Raw genomic sequence first — 19,761 nt, 5'->3', positions numbered from 1 at the left:
ATTGCGATGTCGGTGGGGTCAAATTGAAAGTGACGCACATCCGGCGTCGCAGGCGATATTGTAGTGTGTAAAGCCTTTTTGATACGATTAACGAGCGCAAAATCGTCGTAATCGTATCATCGGTGTAGGGTACGACATTTCCATAATTTGGAAATGACCGATGTTACGATGTTGTTCCTCGTTCCTGCGGCAGCGCACATCGCTGTGTGAGAAACCGCAGGAGTGAGGAACATCTCCTACCTGCGTCCTGCGGCTGACGCCGGCTATGCGGAAGGAAAGAGTTGGGCGGGATGTTTACGTCCTGCTCATCTCCGCCCCTCCGCTTCTATTGGCCGCCTGCCGTGTGACGTCGCTCTGACGCCGCACGACCCGCCCCCTTAATAAGGAGGCGGGTCACCGGCCAGAGCGACGTCGCAGGGCAGGTAAGTGCATGTGAAGCTGCCGTAGCGATAATGTTCGCTACGGCAGCTATCACAATGATAATCGCATGTGCGACGGGGGCGGGGACTATCGCGCTCGGCATCGCAGCATCGGCTTGCGATGTCGTACTGTGCAAAGTGCCCCTAAGTATATACTTTGAAAGACTTGAAGCTCCAATCCAAGCAATGTGGGCCTTCAGCTTCCATGGCAATTCATCAGCAACCTGCGATCATATCCTATGATCATTTGTTGATGGTAGCCCGAATCGACGTGCCACTTACATTGTGAGCCATACATGCCGCTGTTTTACTGACAGTGGAATATAAAGGAGTTAGGCAGCGGTGATCGGAGAGGCTTTGGTTGCTGCCGTTAGAGGCAAATACCACTGGATAACAGCTTCTGAGCCTACTCCATACCCCTAATGTGTGATGTCTATGTACATCACATGGTGGCATAGGGTTAAAGTGATCAACGAGCACTACCACGTTTGGGTGCTCGGTTCTCGTAACAAGAAGTTGGATGCACGGATAGGCGTGATGTGAGTACCCAATTATAATGGAAGCCAGTGGGGGACTCAAGCAGTTTTCTGGACTAGTTTCCGTAAAAATGCTCGAGGTTCCCCATGGACTTCCATTCTACTCAGTACTTGAGTCATGCCCGTCCGAGCGTCCAACTGCTCGTTAAGAGTACCGAGCATCCATGCATGGTAGTGCTCGCTCATCACTAGTTACGAGTACCAAGTACAGTAGTGCCCGATCATCACTAGTTACCAGTACTGAGCACCCGAGCATGGTAGTGCCCGCTCATCACTAGTTACCAGTACTGAGCACCCGAGCATGGTAGTGCCCGCTCATCACTAGTTATGACTACCGAGCACCCGAGTATAGTAGAGTCCGATCCTCATTCGTTACTAGTACTAAGCACCCGGACATGGTAGTGCTCGCTCATCACTAGTTACGAGTACTGAGCACCTGAGCATGGTAGTGCCCACTCATCACTAGTTACGAGCACCCGAGCATGGTAGTGCCCGCTCATCACTAGTTACGAGTACCCGAGCATGGTAGTGCCCGCTCATCACTAGTTACGGGTACTGAGCACCCGAGCATGGTAGTGCCCGCTCATCACTAGTTACGAGTACTGAGCACCTGAGCATGGTAGTGTCTGCTGATCACTAGTTACGAGTACTGAGCACCTGAGCATGGTAGTGTCCGCTCATCACTAGTTACGAGTACTGAGCACCCGAGCATGGTAGTGCCCGCTCATCACTAGTTACGAGTACTGAGCACCTGAGCATGGTAGTGCCCGCTCATCACTAGTTACGGGTACTGAGCACCCGAGCATGGTAGTGCTCGCTCATCACTAGTTACGGGTACTGAGCACCCGAGCATGGTAGTGCCCGCTCATCACTAGTTAGAATATCATTGGTCAAAAAAATCCAAGACGTCAGAAAACATTGAGACCAGTCATTCATAATTTTATTTCACCATTTGATAAAAATACACACTACTCGACATGACCGGCATGTAAACAGTGAGAGAACATAACAAAATCAAGCACTTAACACCAGCAGCTAAAATACCAAAACCTATAGACTGCATAGAGATTACAGTAAAAATCTTTCAGGCATCGATTAACAAGGAAACACGTTATCGTTGCTTTGTATGCTTGTTACAATTTCTTTTTTTTGCGTTCTGGTGGAAAAATTTTTTTTTTACTTTCTTGTAGCACGTTGCAAAACTATTCACACCGTGCTATAGGGAAGGCTAAAAAAAAAAGGAATAGGGTGATGTCTGTTCTCCTAAGAGCACGGCCGGAGGGGGCTGCACATTCCACAAGAATTCAATATGCAAATTGCCTCTTAGCGAGGAAGAGGACTTGAACCACCTATTGGGGGCAGCAAACCTAAAAGTCAATATCGACCATATAATGAGACTTTCCATATCACTTAGGAAAAAAGCCAAACCAGAATCTCAAACTTGCAGACACAATGTTTCGGGGTATAGCTCCTCATCAGTACAACGTATGAGATCTGATATGGCTGGGCGAGAGGCTAAGATTGGGACTCAGGTGAGATTCTGGTTTGGCTTTTATCCTAAGTCATATTCAAGACTTATTAACGGACTGATATTGACTTTCAGGATTGCTACTTCCAATATGTGGCACTAGAATTCAAGTCCTCTTCCTCGCTGAAGAGGCAATTTGCATATTTAAATTTCCCAGAGGAGCATTGCATGGCTTATAAGCCTCCTCATACTGGCATGTCACACTCCACAAAGATACAGTACAAGAATTCAAGGCATGCACGTTAGCTCTGATATTTCTAGCGCCACCTATTGGAAGTAGCTATCCTGTAACAAGACTGAGCCGAAGTTACCAAGGTACATATATTTGGTACATTTTTAACGCAGAGGAATATATGAATCATGAGCAACTTGGCAACCTGCCCAATCCAGCTTGTCCACTACTAAGACAACCTCTTCTGAGTCCACATTTCTCCCAAGTGAAATAATTGACTATACTCACCTCCTGTACCGGCGACCTTCCAGCGATATCCGGGATCGCAACACTGGGGCACATGTGGGGATGTGACGTCACGCGGGCCCCGCATCCAATCAGCCCGGTTTCTGTCTCGCCGCCTTTGGACCAAAGAAGTTGAATTAGCAGGAAGTGAGCGCAGCCGCTGTACTCACTTCCTGTTGATGGTTTGGTCCAAAGGCGGTGACACAGAAATCGGGCTGATTGGATGCGGGGCTCGAGTGACATTACAACCTCACGTAAGCCCTGGATATGCGAACTGTGGCACAGCTGGAAGGGCGCCGGAACGGGAGACGAGTACTCTATTTTACCTGGGAAGAAACATGGAACCAGAAGGGGCTGTCCTAGTAGAGAACAATCCCTTTAAGTAGCCTAAATAATTAGTTGTCGGCAGCGCATTTCCGTATGTAAATAGAAGATGTGCTGCTGACAATGTGTAAATTGTGCTGGCGCCAAATGTTGCATTAATGCTCATTAGTCTGCATTGAGCCCTTAACCGAGCACCGATGGACTATGTCGCTCGGTGTTCATCATGGAACATCTGAGCTCTTAATACAACGGAAGCCACCAAATATTCCCGGCACAGTTCTAAAAGTGTTTAGAAAATTAGAACTGAGCTGTGATTGGGTAGAAAACAAAAAACATAATTAACCATATACTTTTCGGTTTCCTATACTACTGCACGGGAAAGGTAAAAGACGGGGAAAAAGAAGCAAAAATATTTCTGTTACCTTCCTTCTGGATCTTCATTTTAAAGAAATCTACGCTTTCTCAATATATTCAAAATATTCTGTAAAAATATAGACTTTTTTATCATGTACCACGTATTTATCTCCTATGGATTTTGAATATAGCAGATTTGGGTAATTTTTTTTTTCTCTGTCATTTATTGAACCATTTACAGGGTTTGTTCACATGGGAGGGAGAAAACAACAAAAAAAAAAAAAAAAAAAAAACGTAATTACTTACCGGTAATGTGTTTTATCTGAACCCATGACGACACCCTTACATCGTGGTGCCGTCATGGGTGCTGGTGGAAAAAGACGTAATTACTTACCAGTAATGTGTTTTTTCAGAACCCATGACGACACCCTTATATCTTGGTGCCGTCATGGGTGCTGGAAAAATACGTAATTACTTACCGGTAATGTGTTTTTTCTAAACCCATGACAGCACCATGATGTAAGGGTGCAGTCATGGGTGCTGGAAAAAAAAAATAAAGCGTTTTACAGTACCAACAGCAAAATAGAAGAAATTTCTAAAATCTCATTCACGTGATGCATGTGAGCGGCGTTGGTTTTGTGCAGGTCAATTCTTTCAGTTGTTTCACTGCATATTTTTTTTTAGCCATTTACCTGAATGCACAAGAATGAAGAAGATACAAAATAAATGTATGCAACATACGCAGTGTTTTTCCTGCGGGAAAGGAAAAACAAAAACAAACATTGCAAAAAAAAAAAAAAAGAAAAACCAGCAAAAAGAAAAACAAAAATACAAGAATAAAAAACAAGCAAACAGAAAAAGGGGGAAAAAAAAAAAAACAGCAAAAAAAGCAAAAAAATAAAAAGGAAAGAAGAAAACAAGTAAAGAAAGAGAGAAAAAAACGAAGGGAAAAAAAACAAGAAAAAGCAAACAAAAACAAATGCAAAAAAACCCAAAAACAACAAAAAAGAAAAAAAAAACAGGAAAAATAAAACATGCAAAAAACAAAAAGAAACAAGAAGAGAACAGCAAAAAAAACAAAACACAACAACAATACCATGTGAACATACCCTTAAAAGGTGTTGTACAAAGTAGTGAGACGTAACCATGAGGGTTTTTTTTTAGGTTTCTGCTGTTTGCCGTTGGGTGTACTTGGGTTATGTCATTTACAAATACCGATCAAAGAATTATTTGGACTTTCGTATGGCCGGCGCGAGAAATAACCTAAGGAGACTAAAAGGCTTGCAATAGAAACATAAAAAAAAAATATGAGGCACCCCTTTATTAAAAAAATAAAAAAAACAAAAACATTCATCGGTGTTTAGGCACTCGTTTGGTCCATATACCGTGATGCTGGAGAATGGGTAGAAGTGAATGGACCACGTTGGGTCCTATTTTGCGTTAAATCCTCCATGGCTTAATGTGAATCTGCAGAGACCTATTCAGCGACATTACGCAACTTTTCAAAAATATTAATATCGCAACTATATAAAACTATATGTAGTATGTTCCCCATTATGCAAAAAAATCCAAAAACATCACTAACATATATATATATATATATATATATATATATAAATTTCAACGCAGAGGCGAAATTATAATGCGGTGGCTTAAAACATTAATACAACTGTCAAGAAAGGAGCAAATTACAAAAAAAAAATATGTATAAAAAAAAAAAAAAAACAAATACAAAAATTATAAAATAAGTAACAAAACTAAAATTGACAATATTGATCAGCAGAATAAAACCACCAATATGCAACAAGGTATGATGAAAAATGAAACGTTCACATGATGGGATGCATCTACGCAGTGTGCGAGACCACAGGGATGTCTATTTCAATGGCGGACATCCGGGAGCGTGAGGAGTAGGAAGGGGGGACGTAGCTATGCATGCTGGGGGCATGGGAATAAAGCGGCTGCCAGAATGGCGATGGAAGGGACTTGCAGGCACAGTACCAGATAAACAGTAACAGGGCCGTGAAATACATCCCCCCGGACCCGCCTATAGCAACAAAGACGGCAATGTCGTAGGTAAAATATGGCCCGTATTTCCTGTTCAATACATCGTTGTAAAATATCGACCATATGGATGGCGTCAGACTAATGCTACCCGCCAGGATGTAGAGCAAGCCAGCCACAAGATGGCAGCCGGAGCTGTTGACGACGCACCTGGCGATTTTTAGGTTTGGCACGTTGGGGCTAAAGGTGGTGTTACAGATACCAGTCAGGCACAGGATTAGGGCCGAGCCGGCCGTCAGAATGCTGAATGGAAGGGCAAACTGGAGGACGCGAATGTCCAACTGGTCGACGCTGGCGTACCACTCGCCGTCATACATCAGGCACTCCCGCGACCACTCCTGACGGGTGCACTTCACCCACATGCCGATGCTGACCGTCAAGTTTTTTTCATGTCTATTGTAGGTGTAGAGTTTCATCTGCCTCCATTGGGGCAGCAGGGTGGCAGTAAATAGACCCGCGATGGACGCCGTGCCACAGACAAACGCCAGCAGCGTGACCGCGTGCACCTCCTGACAGCCCATTCTTCTCCTCACCTCTTCAGGAACCTATAAAGAATAAAAAGAATAAACTAATAAAACCCCTAAAATTTCACATGTACGGTATTTCAATTTTCCCCACCTTTACATAGCCCTCTAAATGTCTAATTTTTCTCCTGCAGTTTGCGTTTTCCTGAAACAAGTCTGCAGCATGAGCATGCATCCTACTGTATAGCAACAGAAACATAAATGATCAGACAATTCCAAATATTGCAAAGCGGCCTCATTACACACCGGACCCCGGAAAGAGTCATATTCTAACCATGAAATGTATAGGTTTAGGTTGACTATACGTTGCGATTCCTATGTATCGAAATCCATAGAAGCAGAATCCGCTGCGGATCTCATTGCAGAAATGCAGCTTTTTTGCCCCCCTGTGTATATAATGGTAGAGAGTGGACTAAACCGTATTTTCAGCATTAGGGTTCAGTTCCACTTGCGTTTTGCACGGACGATAAAACATCGGATTGCTCTCACTCTAGTGTAAAACTATGGGACAGTGTCCATCTGCCATTGATTTCTCATGCCATAGCGACATGCGGAATGAATCGCAGCATGCTGCGTTTGGTAGTGAGTCTCGGCTCACGCACCCCCATACAAGTCTATGGGGGCGTGTGAAACGTCTGACTGCACTCGCATGTCATCCGACTGCAGTGTGATATACGCAAAGCCACCCAGCAGAGGAGATAGGGAGAAAGTGCTACCACCCTCTCCTCTGCAGCTGTGAACTGATCACAAGATGGGATCACAGTCACATGACCCTCACAGCAGAGGGTCATTATCATATCACTTCCTATGCTCTCACATCAGAAGCTATGCGCAAGTGGAAACGAGGCCTTCGGGTGGAGGTGTGCTCTAATATCAAAGCAAATGGAAATGACAAATCTAAGATACTGGCCTGTCAAAGTATGACCATTTATGCAAGTAATATATTGAGTAACGTCTTTATATAGTGTTTTTTTATCCTATTGTTTCCAGTAATGTGACTTTTGTACTGATCTGCAGTATCTGGCGTGCCGGAGAGGTGGACACCATTAGCCGTAGTCAGCAGTAATGCATTACATGCAAAGCTACTTAAAAAAAAATTAACCTTATGGGGTTGTCCACTACTTATATATTAATGACCAACCCCTGGGATAGGTCATTAATATTAGACCGTTCAAATAAATGAATCCGAGTTACAAGACCCTAGTCCAACGGACGAGCGCCTGCGATTCTCCTATCTGCTCGCATCCCCAATAGCTCCTCGGATATATAGACCCAGCGTGACATCATCACTGCGCTGCGACGCACGTATGACACCATGCCGGACCTACTGGTTGGAAAAGCTGGCGGGATGCTGGGAGGGCTCCTGTCCTGCGGCCATGAACGCTGGACACGGCCAATGGACAACAGGTCTGCAATTCAATTCACTCATCTCAAGTAAAAGGAGAGTATGGAACTGGATAAGGAGAGTGCTGTGCACCGTGTAACGGCCATTACCAGGCGCTACTACTACAGTGAACAGGAGCGGAGCAGCAGTGCCCAGAATGGCCGCGACACAACTTATACAGAGCTGTTCTGTTTCATCTTCATACATTACTTACCACTGGTGCTGCAAATACGATGACCTATTCTAAGGAATGACCATTAATATGTATGTAGTGGACAGATCTTTTACAATAGAACCATCAGGATTTAGAGGTTTCTATTATTTAATTTTATTGTTTATGTAAATTGTTGTTAGGGTTAAGCCTGTGAGTCCTGCTTCCCCCCCTCCCACCAAATGAAAAAGCCTGCGAGTCCTGCTTCCCCCGCCCACTCAGAGAAAGGCTGCGAGTCCTGCTTCCCCCGCCCACTCAGAGAAAGCCTGCGAGTCCTGCTTCCCCCGCCCACTCAGAGAAAGCCTGCGAGTCCTGCTTCCCCGCCCACTCAGAGAAAGCCTGCGAGTCCTGCTTCCCCCGCCCACTCAGAGAAAGCCTGCGAGTCCTGCTTCCTCCGCCCACTCATAACGAAAGCCTGCGAGTCCTGCTTCCTCCGCCCACTCATAGAGAAAGCCTGCGAGTCCTGCTTCCTCCACCTTCTCATGGAGAAAGCCTGTGTGAGTCCTGCTTCCTCCACCCACTCATAGAGAAAGCCTGTGAGTCCTGCGTCCTCCGCCCTCTCATAGAGAAAGCCTGTGTGAGTCCTGCTTCCCCCGCCCACTCAGAGAAAGCCTGTGTGAGTCCTGCTTCCTCCACCCTCTCATAGAGAAAGCCTGTGTGAGTCCTGCTTCCTCCGCCCACTCATAACGAAAGCCTGTGAGTCCTGCTTCCTCCGCCCACTCATAGAGAAAGCCTGTGAGCCCTGCTTCCTCCACCCTCTCATAGAGAAAGCCTGCGAGTCCTGCTTCCTCCACCCTCTCATGGAGAAAGCCTGTGAGTCCTGCTTCCTCCGCCCACTCAGAGAAAGCCTGTGAGTCCTGCTTCCTCCTCCCACTCATAACGAAAGCCTGCGAGTCCTGCTTCCTCCGCCCACTCATAGAGAAAGCCTGCGAGCCCTGCTTCCTCCACCCTCTCATAGAGAAAGCCTGTGTGAGTCCTGCTTCCCCCGCCCACTCATAGAGAAAGCCTGTGTGAGTCCTGCTTCCCCCGCCCACTCATAGAGAAAGCCTGTGTGAGTCCTGCTTCCTCCACCCACTCATAGAGAAAGCCTGTGAGCCCTGCTTCCTCCACCCTCTCATAGAGAGAGCCTGTGTGAGTCCTGCTTCCCCCGCCCACTCAGAGAGAGCCTGTGAGTCCTGCTTCCTCCACCCTCTCATAGAGAAAGCCCGTGAGTCCTGCTTCCTCCGCCCTCTCATAGAGAAAGCCTGTGAGCCCTGCTTCCCCCGCCCACTCAGAGAAAGCCTGTGAGTCCTGCTTCCTCCACCCTCTCATAGAGAAAGCCTGTGAGTCCTGCTTCCTCCGCCCACTCAGAGAAAGCCTGTGAGTCCTGCTTCCTCCGCCCTCTCATAGAGAAAGCCTGAGAGTCCTGCTACCTATACCATATAGTGCTTGACTTTTCCCTGCATACAAGAAAATATGTCCGTCACCGTGTGTGGGTAGCAAACTTTGAGTCCTGGCAGTATTTACAATAGTTGGAAATAAAAATTATAATCAAATGATAGAAACCAATATATCAGGCTCAGCACCTTCCCCTCCTAAATTCCTCCAAGGTCACCCATTTCCCCTAATAGATCTATTCTATTGGGAACCTGTCAGCAGCACGTTGTTACATATGGAGGTGGTAGTATGGCTGTATATTTATCCCTCAATAAAACTAATAAAAAAAAAAAAAGATGTGCTAGTCGTGAGAAACAAAGCGTAGAAGATATATGCAAATCACGCTGACAGTGCACAGGGGGAGCGTTAATGCACTTAGACTGCTTCCTCCAAGTGCATTGCCACGCCCCCAGTGCACCTCCAGACAGATTTGCATATGTCTTCTATGCTACATTTCTCATGACTGGCACATCCCATCTCTAAAAGAAAAAATGTATCTTTATTGGGATCCAGGCGCCTTCAAAGCCATAACACATGTAACAACGTGCTGACCGCTTCCCTTAAACCACACGGGGAAAACTACGTTAAGTAAAGTGTTCTCAAGAATCTGTTCCTGAAAGAAGGGAATTTTGTTTACTTACCGTAAATTCCTTTTCTTCTAGCTCTAATTGGGAGACCCAGACAATTGGGTGTATAGCTACTGCCTCCGGAGGCCACACAAAGTATTACACTTAAAAGTGTAAGGCCCCTCCCCTTCTGCCTATACACCCCCCGTGGGATCACGGGCTCCTCAGTTTTAGTGCAAAAGCAAGAAGGAGGAAAGCCAATAAACTGGTTTAAGCAAATTCAATCCGAAGGAATATCGGAGAACTGAAACCATTCAACATGAACAACATGTGTATACAAAAAAACAGGGGCGGGTGCTGGGTCTCCCAATTAGAGCTAGAAGAAAAGGAATTTACGGTAAGTAAACAAAATTCCCTTCTTTTTCGCTCTATTGGGAGACCCAGACAATTGGGATGTCCAAAAGCAATCCCTGGGTGGGTAAAGTAATACCTCGTAATAGAGCCGTAAAACGGCCCCTTTCTACAGGTGGGCAACCGCCGCCTGAAGGACTCGTCTGCCTAGGCTGGCATCCGCCGAAGCATAGGTATGCACCTGACAGTGTTTCGTGAAAGTGTGGAGGCTGGACCAGGTAGCCGCCTGACACACAAGCTGAGCCGTAGCCTGGTGCCTCAAGCCCAGGACGCATCCACCGCTCTGGTAGAATGGACCTTCAGCCCTGAGGGAACCGTAGGCCCAGCAGCACGATAAGCTAGAGAATTGGTTCCTTGAACCACCGAGCCAGTCTTGATTTGGAAGCCTGCAACCCTTTATGCTGGCTAGCGACAAGGACAAGAGTGCTTCCGAGCGGCGCAGGGACGCCGTACGATCGATGAAGAGTCTGAGTGCTCTCACCAGATCTAATCAAGTGCAAATCCTTTTCACATTGGTGAACTGGATGAAGACAAACAGAGGGTACGGATACCCTGATTGAGATGAAAGGGGGGATTCCACCTTAGGGAGAAATTCCGGAACCGGACGCAGAACCCCTTGACCTGGTGAGACACCGGGAAGGGGACTTTGCACGACAATGCTGCCCCGACAGACACTCTCCGAAGTGAAGTGACTGCCCCTAGGAAAACCACTTTCTGCGAAAGGCGTGAGAGAGAAAAATCCCTCATAGGCTCGAATGGTGGTTTCTGCAGAACCATCAGCACCCTGTTCAAATCACAGGGTTCTAACAGTCGTTTGTAAGGAAGGACTAAGCGGCAAACCCCCTGCAGGAACGTGCGTACCTGAGGTAGTCTTGCTAGGCGCTTCTGAAAAAAATACAGAGAGCGCTGAGATTTGTCCCTTAAGGGAACCGAGCGACAAACCTTTTTCCAACCGAATTGCAGGAAGGAAAGAAAGTAGGCAAGGCAATTGGCCAGGGAGAAACTCCCTGAGCAGAGGACCAAGATAAGAATATCTTCCACGTTCTGTGGTAGATCTTGGCAGATGTGTGTTTTCTGGCCTGTCTCATAGTGGTAATGACCCCTTGAGATAACCCTGCAGATGCTAGGATCCAGGACTCAATGGCCACACAGTCAGGTTGAGGGTCGCAGAATTCAGAAGGAAAAAACGACCCTTGAGACAGCAAGTCTGGTCGGTCTGATAGTTCCCCCGGTTGGCCTACCGTGAGATGCCACAGATCCGGGTACCACGGGTACCACCAAGATCAGTCGGACCTGATCTTGCGTAACACTCTGGGCAACAGTGCCAGAGGTGGGAACGCATAAGGGAGTTGAAACTGCGACCAATCCTGAACGAAGGTGTCTGCCGCCAGAGCTCTGTGATCGTGAGACCGCGCCATGAATGCCGGGACCTTGTTGTTATGCTGAGACGCCATTAGGTCGACGTCCGGCATCCCCCAGCGGCAACAGATCTCCTGAAACACGTCCGGGTGAAGGGACCATTCCCCTGCATCCATGCCCTGGCGACTGAGAAAGTCTGCTTCCCAGTTTTCTACGCCCGGGATGTGAACTGCGGATATGGTGGATGCTGTGGCTTCCACCCACAGCAGAATCCGCCGGACTTCCTGGAAGGCTTGCCGACTGCGTGTCCCACCTTGGTGGTTGATGTATGCCACCGCTGTGGAGTTGTCCGACTGAATTCGGATCTGCCTGCCTTCCAGCCACTGCTGGAACGCTTTTAGGGCAAGATACACTGCCCTGATCTCCAGAACATTGATCTGAAGTGAGGACTCTTGCTGAGTCCACGTACCCTGAGCCCTGTGGTGGAGAAAGATCGCTCCCCACCCTGACAGACTCGCGTCCGTCGTGACCACCGCCCAGGATGGGGGTAGGAAGGATTTCCCTTTCGATAATGAGGTGGGAAGAAGCCACCACCGAAGGGAAGCTTTGGTTGCTTGAGAGAGGGAGACGTTCCTGTCTAGGGACGTCGGCCTCCTGTCCCACTTGCGTAGGATGTCCCATTGAAGAGGACGCAGGTGAAACTGCGCGAAAGGGACTGCTTCCATTGCTGCCACCATCTTCCCCAGGAAGTGCATGAGGCGCCTCAAGGGGTGTGACCGACCTTGAAGGAGTGATTGTACCCCTGTCTGTAGTGAACGCTGTTTGTCCAGCAGAAGCTTCACTATCGCTGGAAGAGTAAGAAACTCCATGCCAAGATATGTCAGCGATTGGACCGGTGTCAGATTTGACTTTGGAAAATTGATGATCCACCTGAAACTCTGTAGAATCTCCAGAGTAACGTTGAGGCTGTGTTGGCATGCCTCTTGAGAGGGTGCCTTGACCAGCAGATCGTCTAAGTAGGGTATCACTGAGTGACCCTGAGAGTGGAGTACCGCAACTACTGTAGCCATGACCTTGGTGAAAACCCTTGGGGCTGTCGCCAGGCCGAACGGCAGTGGCGCGAACTGAAGGTGTTCGTCTCCTATGGCGAAGCGCAAGAAGCGCTGATGCTCAGGAGCAATTGGTACGTGGAGATAAGCATCCTGATATCGATCGATGCTAGGAAATCTCCTTGGGACATTGAGGCGATGACGGAGCGGAGGGATTCCATCCGGAACCGCCTGGTCCTTACGTGTTTGTTGAGCAGTTTTAGGTCCAAAACAGGACAGAAGGACCTGTCCTTCTTTGGAACCACAAACAGGTTGGAGTAGAAACCGTGACCCTGTTGCTGAAGAGGAACCGGGACCACCACTCCTTCTGCCTTCAGAATGCCCACCGCCTGCAGAAGAGCCTCGGCTCGCTCGGGAGGCGGAGATGTTCTGAAGAATCGAGTCGGAGGACGAGAGCTGAACTCTATCCTGTAACCGTGAGACAAAATGTCTCTCACCCAACGGTCTTTTACTTGTGGCAGCCAGGTGTCGCAAAAGCGGGAGAGCCTGCCACCGACCGAGGATGCGGTGTGAGGAGGCCGTAAGTCATGAGGAAGCCGCCTTGGTAGCGGCGCCTCCGGCGGTCTTTTTAGGGCGTGATTTAGACCGCTACGCGTCGGAGTTCCTCTGATCCTTCTGAGGCCTTTTGGACGAGGAGAATTGGACCTGCCTGCGCCCCGCAAGGACCGAACCTCGACTGTCCCCTCCTCTGTTGGGGTATGTCGGTGTAGCCTGAGGAAAGGATGTATCCTTTCCCTTGGATTGTTTGATGATTTCATCCAGTCGCTCACCAAACAAGCGGTCGCCAGAGAATGGCAAACTGGTTAGGCACTTTTTTGGAAGCAGAATCTGCCTTCCATTCCCGTAGCCACAAGGCTCTGCGTATTACCACTGAATTGTCGGACGCAACCGCCTTCCGGCTCGCCGAGTCCAGGACAGCATTAATGGCGTATGACGCAAACGCTGACGTTTGAGACGTTAAGGACGCAGCCTGCGACGCAGACATACGTGTGACTGCCTCAATTTGCGCTTGAGCCGCTGAGACCGCTCGGAGCGCCCAGACGGCTGCGAAAGCTGGAGCAAAGACACGGCAATAGCTTCATAGATGGATTTCAACCAGAGCTCCATCTGTCTGTCAGTGGCATCTTTGAGTGAAGCCATATCTTCCACTGCAACTAAGGATTTAGCCGCTGGAGATAGGAGGTCCACATTGGAACACTGAACCCAGCCCTTGACAACGTCAAAAGGGAAGAGATAACGTGTATCCTTAAGGCGTTTGGAAAAAACGATATCTGGACAAGCCTGGTGGTTCTGGACTGCCTCCCTGAAGTCAGAGTGATCCAGAAAGCGTACTCCATGTACGCTTGGGGAACCTGAAACGGAACTTCTCCTGCTGAGAAGCTGACTCCTCAGGCGTAGGAGCTGAGGGAGAAATAACCAACATATGATTTATGGACGCCGTAAGATCGTTCACCACGGTGTCACAATCAGGTGTATCCAGGTAGAGAACGTTCTCAGGATCAGAATCCTGATCAGATACCTCCGCCTTATCATAGAGAGAGTCCCCATGCTGAGACCCTGAATGATGCGGTGACGTCGAGGGATGCTCCCAGCGAGGTCGCTTAGGGGGTCTGGGACTGCGGTCCGAGTCAGACCCCTCACCCTGGGATCCCTGAGACACTCCAGGAGCACCTTGTTGTACCAACTGGGGGGGGGGGGGGGACCAGGGGCAATGAATCAACAGAGCCCATGGTCTGAGGGACCGGTCTGGACTGCAAGGCTTCTAGTATGTTAGCCATAGTCTCAAAGTCTGAAGTAAATACTGCAAACTCCGTCCCCATCACCTGGACCATTAGCAGAGACTCCGGCTGAGTAAGTTCCACAAGGGCCGTGCATTGCATACAATTGGGGTCCGTGGAACCTGCCGGCAGTATAGCCGTACATTCTGTACAGGCTGCATAGAAAAACCTGTGCTTCTGCACCCTTGTTTTTCACAGACGATATGCTGTTATCTCCCCCGATCAAGGAGGGTATATAGCCAAAATACAAAAGTGCGACCGAACAGTGCAATGTATAGCGTACAAGCATATATCTATATGTGCATTTCGGCACTAGTGGGGTCAGCACCACAGGTGCTGCTTACCGCCCGCTCACAGCGGTTGTGTGACCACCAGAATCCCTGCCAGGGTCTTCCCAAACTTGTCTCTTTTCTCAGTCACAGAAAAAACTGACATGAATGGCTGCCGGCGTCCTGTGTAGAGGAGGAGGCCGTGGGCGTGCCCCAGAAAGTGCGGGAATCCGGTTTCACACTGTGTACAGTGAGAGGGGTGGAGTATGCAAAGCATGCTCCATCTCTCAGCGCTGCCGTGCTGTGCAGCGTCACGCCCTTACCCTGACTGGCAGGCCAGTGGGCGGTAACGAAGTGAGAGTAGGCCGCAAAAGCCGGGGACTAGAGTGATAAGCGCGGCCCGGCATATAAGCCCTGGTCGGCGCGGAAGTCCCCGGCGCACCACAAGTCCCAGCCGCGCCTGAGATAAAAATGGCAGCGGCGGTTAGCGCGGCAGTCCCTCAATCCTCTAACACACCCAGCACGCTGTAGTGTGCGATGGCACCAGTGCGGGCAGCGCCGCCATCCCTGGCGCACTAACACACCCAGCAGTGCTGCCGTGTGTCTGTGCGCGGTCCCCTTCATGGGGACACAGAGTACCTCAGCGTAGCAGGGCCATGTCCCTGAGGATACTCAGCTCCATGTCCAGCAGATTCCCAGGGGCTGTGGATGGAGCACGGCCTCAGTGCCTGGAGACCGATAAGATCCCACTTCACCCAGAGCCCTAAGGGGATGGGGAAGGAAAGCAGCATGTGGGCTCCAGCCTCCGTACCCGCAATGGGTACCTCAACCTTAAACACCGCCGACAAAAGTGGGGTGAGAAGGGAGCATGCTGGGGGCCCTGTTATGGGTCCTCTTTTCTTCCATCCGACATAGTCAGCAGCTGCTGCTGACTAAACAGTGGAGCTATGCGTGGATGTCTGACCTCCTTCGCACAAAGCATGAAAACTGAGGAGCCCGTGATCCCACGGGGGGTGTATAGGCAGAAGGGGAGGGGCCTTACACTTTTAAGTGTAATACTTTGTGTGGCCTCCGGAGGCAGTAGCTATACACCCAATTGTCTGGGTCTCCCAATAGAGCGACAAAGAAATCTGATCTACAATACCCCTCCTCCTATTAGAGCTAATGAGGACATGCAGAAGGATCCAGAGAACTGTCTTGTTCTGCAAATGCAAAATAGTTGCAAACGGCTACAAAGCCCCTTTTTCACTGAGCCAGTGTTGCCATGAGGCGCAGTGAACCCCGTGCCTCTGCTGCGGGGATCTTTATTAACAGTAGACACTACATTGGTTTTTGCAAACTTCTTGCACATAGACAAAAGGGTCAATGCAGAGCGGATTTAACCTTCAGAAAAAAAAAAAAGCAAAATGTGGGGGCGTTCCCCATGTGTCAAGGACTGAGAAGAGCACAATTGCTGCACTTCCCACCCACACACACTGAAACGCCTGGTAATTTGTGAATGCTTTCTACCTCGCAGCGTGTCAGGCCTCCCGGCTGATCTGCAGAGTATGTTCTACAGTCGCTTTCCCCCGCATATTTTTTTTTTGCAGATTGTTATAGAAAGGACCAGGTAGAGGAAGCTTATAATAAGACAAATCCTCATATTGTATTTTCACAATTTGGTAATAGTGATTATATACGGGGCGATGACTTCTGTATGGACCAGATCTCTATTTTTTTTATTTATTTTTAATTTTCTGGGGATTGTGCATGGATATAGTATGTGGCCCCCCGGCCGGGGTGTAGGGCGGCCCCCGGCCGGGGTGTAGGGCGGCCCCCGGCCGGGGTGTAGGGCGGCCCCCGGCCGGGGTGTAGGGCGGCCCCCGGCCGGGGTGTAGGGCGGCCCCCGGCCGGGGGTGTAGGGCGGCCCCCGGCCGGGGTGTAGGGCGGCCCCCGGCCGGGGTGTAGGGCGGCCCCCGGCCGGGGTGTAGGGCGGCCCCCGGCCGGGGTGTAGGGCGGCCCCCGGCCGGGGTGTAGGGCGGGCCCCCGGCCGGGGTGTAGGGCGGCCCCCGGCCGGGGTGTAGGGCGGCCCCCGGCCGGGGTGTAGGGCGGCCCCCGGCCGGGGTGTAGGGCGGCCCCCGGCCGGGGTGTAGGGCGGCCCCCGGCCGGGGTGTAGGGCGGCCCCCCGGCCGGGGTGTAGGGCGGCCCCCGGCCGGGGTGTAGGGCGGCCCCCCGCCGGGGTGTAGGGCGGCCCCCCGCCGGGGTGTAGGGCGGCCCCCCGCCGGGGTGTAGGGCGGCCCCCCCCGCCGGGGTGTAGGGCGGCCCCCCCCGCCGGGGTGTAGGGCGGCCCCCCCCGCCGGGGTGTAGGGCGGCCCCCCCGCCGGGGTGTAGGGCGGCCCCCCCCGCCGGGGTGTAGGGCGGCCCCCCCGCCGGGGTGTAGGGCGGCCCCCCCCGCCGGGGTGTAGGGCGGCCCCCCCGCCGGGGTGTAGGGCGGCCCCCCCCGCCGGGGTGTAGGGCGGCCCCCCCGCCGGGGTGTAGGGCGGCCCCCCCCGCCGGGGTGTAGGGCGGCCCCCCCCGCCGGGGTGTAGGGCGGCCCCCCCCGCCGGGGTGTAGGGCGGCCCACGTACTACATATCTGTCACCCATCCATTTTTCACGTCTCCTTTGCGTTCAGAGCCATCTGGCAGTCGGTCAGTGAACAGAATGGATATCTGGGAACGAGCAATCCTCTGAGTCAGACGCATTTATTAGATGATCTCTCCTGTCACAGGCTGTGACTTGTCCCTTCCCCTGATCCGAGGCCTTCATACATCACACTCACTTTCTCATTTTAGCTACATTTTGTACTGAGCCTGCAGAAGGCTTCCATTGAGATTCATGGGGTTCATGCTGTACCCCTGTACTTCTCTGATTTTATACACAAGTGGAGAAAAAAAAAAAACAACCCCCCCCCCCCCCCCCCCCCCCCAAAAGTACATGTTCCAGCATTGCTTTTTACACTGGGTTAACTCCAGCTGCGGTGATACTAAACCCTCAAACTGTCCTGTTAGCCATGATGTTTTGCAGTTTTGGACGGAGAACAGTGATCTATTATTACTGGATGGCAAATAACAAGTGAAAGCCTCTGACCCCCTATGCCCGCAGCTATCAGGTCATGGTAGGAGTTGTAGCTCTATAGGAGTGCTGCAGGTGGTGGACCCCTTACATATCCTTATACTAATCAATATCCTGTATGTCTATGGCTTTAATTGATAACTCTTATGGAAGGGACCTTCTCTCCTAAAGACATGTAATTTTTTTTTTACCTTGTGTAAATGTCTCTGTTCTCCTGAATCCGGCGTTGTTTTTCTTTTGTTTCTGCGCCTTTCCATTTCTGAGATATGGGCCTCTGTTCCCTGTATATAAATCTAGTCTTGTTAGCCAAGTAGGCGTGGTCCTTGGCATCTTACTGAGGATCATGCGCCCTCAGGACTAGTTTTACATACAAGGAAGAGAGGGCCGTATCTCAGGAACAGTGAGGAGGCAGGAAGAAAATAAAAACATCACCGGATTCAGGAGAACAGCGGCTTTTACATCGGGTTAAAAAATAAAGACATTAATGGAAAGTGGCAGGTTCCCTTTAAATTTACTATAATACTTTTAGAACGTGTTTTAACACAATAGAAGCCTACTTGCTAGCGGTCACAGTTCACGAGTCCATTAATCCAGTAAACAAATTCAGCACCAGCATCCTCATTACGAGCCGGTTCTGTATACAGTATTTTTCTTTGTAGATCTTCTCGTGCCAGGACTCGACAAGCCAAAGATTCAGGAACTGGCAGCGAGAACTAATGCGTCTGAAAAGCTGCCAGGAGGGAAGCTGCAAATGATACCAAAGAGGTTGGAGAGCTTTGGCAGCAGCACATGACAGTTCATCTGCTTGTCAAACTGTGGAAGAACCCACTGACAGCCCCACACAATGGCTTATTTACTGGCACAAAGAGTAATATGAGGCCGAGATTTCCCCAGAGAATTTCAGGGTCCAATTCAGTGATGTGGGGTAAAGAAAATACATGAAATAAACCCATTTCCTCAGGGATTACACAGTACGTTTCGCCCACCTTAAAGGGAATCTGTCACCAGGTTTTTGCTTCCTCATCTGAGAGCAGCATAATGTAGAGCCAGAGACCCTGATTCCAGCGATGTGTCACTTACTGAGCTGTTTGCTGTTATTTTGATAAAATCAATGTTTTCTCTGCTGCAGTTATACAGAGCTCATGAATATGCTGGACTACCTGCAGCAGGCCAAGTAGTCCTCTAATGATAATCTACTGATGATTAAACAATGATTAAAAACTACACTAAGGCCGGTTTCACACATCCGGCTTTTCGCAAGTTCCGGCGCACGCCAGTACAGTGTATACAGTGGCAGCGCTGTAACTTCCGGGTCACATGCTCCGGTCACATGACAGCTGAGCTTGTCACACTGCCACTGTATGCACTGTACTGGCGTGCGCCAGATGTGTGAAACCGGCCTAAGCAGCCCAGTAAGTGACACATTACTGGAATCAGGATCTCTGCCCCTATATTATGCTGCTCTCAGATTAGGTGGCAAAAACCTGGTGACCGTTTCCCTTTAAGTACTGAAGGCATTGCAATCTGATGGGACATTCACCTCGTCATCCCCAACTTGAAAATGGATTGTATGTCTGCCAAAATGACAGCATATCAAGATCCACCTTGCTATATGGATAGTGCACCCTGGCAGAAGGGGATGCTGGTCTCCCTTATATAGGGGTCTACCACTCACACCTCTGGACTTGCTACTTAATTGTGTGAGTAAAAATCAAAATTACTTACCGGTAATGTTTTTTTCCAGAGCCCATAACAGCACCACTAGAGAAGCAGTGGTGCTGTCATGGGGGAAGGGAAAAAATCAAAATTACTTACCGGTAATGGTTTTTTCCAGAGCCCTTGACAGCACCACTAGAGAAGCAGTGGTGCTGTCATGGGGGAAGGGAAAAATCAAAATTACTTACCGGTAATGGTTTTTTCCAGAGCCCATAACAGCACCACTGCTTCTCTGGTGGCGCTG

At 49.8% G+C, this 19,761-nt stretch overlaps 2 protein-coding genes across 7 annotated transcripts in view; one reads left to right on the top strand and one right to left on the bottom strand.

The window, feature by feature from the left end:
* The window catches only part of ADAM22 (ADAM metallopeptidase domain 22), a 331,085-nt gene that overhangs the window by 174,424 nt on the left and 136,900 nt on the right, over window positions 1-19,761 (top strand). The window lies entirely within an intron of this gene.
* Window positions 4,416-19,761, bottom strand: part of CLDN12 (claudin 12) — a 16,487-nt gene continuing 1,141 nt past the window's right edge. Inside the window, exon 2 of the mRNA XM_075315608.1 lies at window positions 4,416-6,227. Within this exon, the coding sequence (XP_075171723.1) occupies window positions 5,466-6,203 (738 nt within the window). The 5' untranslated portion in view covers window positions 6,204-6,227 and the 3' untranslated portion in view covers window positions 4,416-5,465. The remainder of the gene's footprint in view (window positions 6,228-19,761) is intronic.

Source organism: Anomaloglossus baeobatrachus, chromosome 6 (assembly GCF_048569485.1).
Source record: "Anomaloglossus baeobatrachus isolate aAnoBae1 chromosome 6, aAnoBae1.hap1, whole genome shotgun sequence".
Lineage (NCBI taxonomy): Eukaryota > Metazoa > Chordata > Amphibia > Anura > Aromobatidae > Anomaloglossus > Anomaloglossus baeobatrachus.
The sequence above is the reverse complement of the archived record's forward strand: the minus strand, read 5'-3'. Positions and strand labels throughout refer to the sequence as shown.